The sequence below is a fragment of the Coffea eugenioides genome, unplaced genomic scaffold, assembly GCF_003713205.1.
Source record: "Coffea eugenioides isolate CCC68of unplaced genomic scaffold, Ceug_1.0 ScVebR1_1482;HRSCAF=2338, whole genome shotgun sequence".
Classification (NCBI taxonomy): domain Eukaryota; kingdom Viridiplantae; phylum Streptophyta; class Magnoliopsida; order Gentianales; family Rubiaceae; genus Coffea; species Coffea eugenioides.
Genome location: NW_020861888.1, coordinates 46,663 through 50,198, shown reverse-complemented (window position 1 = coordinate 50,198; position 3,536 = coordinate 46,663). Strand labels below are relative to the sequence as shown.

Genomic DNA, 3,536 nt, shown 5'->3' with positions numbered 1-3,536 from the left:
AGACACAAATCGAGGCAATACATGCTAATATAAGCAGCACTGAAATGGTAAAGCTGTAATCATGTGAAAACTAAATGATCCTAAAAGATGCAATCACTACAAGGGCATCATGACAAACTCCAGAAGCCTCATATCACTCTGTATTGCATCAGATGTACTAATAAATATATTAAAAACAAAGTCGCGCATTAGATAAGGAACAAAAATTGTATTCAAAAGTTCATGAAAAAAAGAATAAGAAATATACCAAGAAATTTGATTCATCAGAACACAATTGTGTAGGGGTAGGTAAAGAGATGATCTCAAGGTATGAAGGGGGTTAAGACTTTGAGCCAGCTTAGAATTGGCATTCCACCTTGAGAGGAAAACTAAATCCGCATGCAACAGGTGCTCAAGGACTATTCTATATGTCAAGAAATGTTCCTAGTAGTACGTAATAACCAGGTGAATCTTTAGATTGGTAATTCAGCATCACAACCATTTGATGAAATAAGATTCAGTTGATGTCAATAGCAAAAATCCCAGTTCTGAGTTTAGGGAGTGTTTCCTCTAAAGGTACTTTTGCATTATCTTTTTTTAAACTGAGTAGTTTGAGTTTATGAGAAAATCAAAAGCAGCAAGATTTACGTACTAAAGGGCAGTTAATTAACATACCAATCTTCCCATGACCAATATCAACCGTGCAGCCTGAGATGCGCCCTACTGCATAAAGCGACAACACTGCTTGCTCAGAAGCATAAAAGCCAGAGATGTTAAATGTTTCAAACATCAATTGCACCAACTGTTCCCTAACAGCCTGAAACCATCAAACCGTTATAGGCATGTTAAACGTTGAATAAGGAATGAATGATACATGATTTTGTACACTTCATGAAACATAAGTATCTACAAAGTAGTTCTTGGTATCTAAGAAAATTTTAGCAACTTCTTAACCCAGCCTCAGCATAATGCAACATAACTTACATATCAGTGGGCCTTATGAAATCACCTCTCTTAGCTTTCAGAACATTTAACTCATCACATAGACATGGACAACGATTATTTAATAGTTCAAACATAAAAAGTTCCCAACATAGCCACAGTGCAATGGCACGTAAAATTACCAAAGACCTGGCCTTATGAAAGTACCTTGTTTTTTAAAAACATTTATCTACTCACATAAACATAGATGTCAAAGCTTTTAATAGTTCGAAATTGAAAAGTAGACATCATGACTACAACATACTTCATGATAGGCTACCCATCCTGAATCACTAAAAGCATTGGACATAATCTATAGAAATGAAACAATCTCACGAGGGAATCATCATACAGCACTACTCTGCAGCACAAGATCAACCACTGACTAAGAAACACAATGGTGTACCCAAATATGAAGCCAAAACCATGAAAAAATCACTTCCATCATTTTTTTCTTCTAGTCTCTAGTCATATGTGAATGAGAATGAGTATGAATGTACATATGCCATATATTTCCAGTTTGAATGAATTATAATCTAATACACACATACAGCAAGTTCTTGGTAGCTTTTCAAAATAAAGATACATTTTTTCCTTTCACATGACACTAAAGATATGTATGTCAAGGTGCTAAAATCTATATGTTTTTATATATAAAGATATATATATATATATATATATATATATATAGAGAGAGAGAGAGAGAGGGAGAAAGGATCAGACCTTGGGAGTGCAAAGTGGATCTGTGAATAAAATTTGGCCTTCATTGCCCATTTCCCACCCAAGGCCAGTATAAAGAACATGGTGCAATAAATCTTCCATGGCATCCCAATCTTTAACAAAACCTCGGACAATTGGATCCACCGTTATATCTTCAACCAAGGAAGGATCATCTAATGAAGCATCTATAGGCATCCGTTTCATTTGTGTCGGAATTATCTAAAGCATTCATTTAAATCACGTTAAACACCATCCTTCCAAACACTAAAGAATAAACCAAAGGACTAGAAAGCCACAAAAAGATAACACCTATAACATCTGTGATCATCAAACAACAAAACAAAACATATTTCAAACGACTTTCTGGGCTTTTTCCATTTTTAGAGTGGGAGAATGGTTTCAACCTTGGACACATGATACCGTTTTAGTCGGAAGAAGTTATCTAGATAATAACCAGCTCAAAATTCATGAAATATTTTGCTCCACTTGGAATTAAGTAGGAGGATTTTTCCCCCTTCTGTTTGTAGCTGTATTTTACATGTTCACATCAGTATTGTTGACATAACAAGAAAATTTCAGCTCAAATTGAACTGACTTGCAGATAAAGTCTTAAAGGCCTGAGATTTCGGTTTCCAACTTATTTTTACTAATCTGCACATAATGTTTTCCCAACAAAGCTTACCCAAGAATGCAACTGAGGTTCAATAACAACCGGATTAAAACCCCCAAGTTTCCTATAGCTTGCCGCATCAATTTGCAAGAACGGTAGACTTCAAACATGATTCTTCATTAGAAAAAGCTACATAAAAAATTCAACTTAAACATGAATTACTTAAGTTACTCGGAATGAACATAACCCTAATTTTTGGAATCCTCACTCCTCATTTCGACATAACAATAAAAATTAATCCAAAAATGAGAACTTTTCAGCTAAAGATTGAAGAACTATGCAGACCGAGAAAAAAACGCACGGTTTTTTCCCCCAATTACTTTCTATCATATTTTTGTCGGATTAATGGAAGGAGAGAGGCGACAATGGAAGTGGGAAAAGAATGATCAGCATACCATGGAAGGAGCCTGATCAGGAATTGCAAAGCCGGCTTTGAGGAGCTTAGAGCCGGCATCCACTACCACTGCCTCCATTTTACCGGCGAAGAACAGTTCAACGGCGCCGTCGGGCGGCGGGAGCACAATGGAGACTGGGAAGTAGAGGTACTGAGATAGGTAAAAGGCTAAAAAGTGTTTTTTTTTTTCAACTGAAATAATCCCTCCCTTTTCGTTTGTTCATTTGAAAATTGAAATAGAAAACGGTTTTACCCATTTTCGGGTAATTCCAAATCTTAAGTCAACCCACACGGGTTCTAATTGAAACCCGACTTCACTTGGGCTGAAAATGGGACCCGAAAAGTGAGAGCGATGCAAGTTTCGAGTATAGAATATGAGTAAATTTTGGGAAAATGGCCAAATTCTTCCCTAAACTTTTTATTAGTGCTGATTTTGTCGCTAATTTTTATTTCTTGCCAATTTGACATGTGAATATATGTTGTGGTTCTAATTAAGGACTTTCGAGGCAACGCCACCACGTAAAAGAAGTCGAACCTCTAATTGAATAGCTAAATAGGGATATTTTGGGAACTTCAATTATAGATGTTAATAAAACCAAGTAAATAAAAAAATCATTAGTTTTTGGGGTATTTTAATATTTAAAACTTTTTTGAGGTATTTTTAAAATTTTTATTTTAATTTATTTCCTCTTCCCCTACCTTACCTCTCCCCTATCTCTACCATCGTCACCACTCTCCTCTTTGCCACCGCCACCACCCCCTCCTATTCCCTTTCCTTTTTGTCTATCACTC

General features: G+C 35.9%; 1 protein-coding gene across 1 annotated transcript; it reads right to left on the bottom strand.

Annotated features, from left to right (window-relative positions):
- Positions 1 to 654: 654 nt before the first annotated feature.
- LOC113755440 (actin-related protein 7-like) lies at positions 655 to 2,949 on the bottom strand (the record flags this gene model as incomplete). The annotated part of the gene is made up of 3 exons (XM_027299444.1): positions 2,746 to 2,949; positions 1,684 to 1,899; positions 655 to 796 (listed from the first exon to the last, which is right to left on the bottom strand). Coding segments are annotated over exons 1-3 (436 nt in total), but the record flags the coding sequence as incomplete, so codon positions are not given.
- Positions 2,950 to 3,536: the final 587 nt, after the last annotated feature.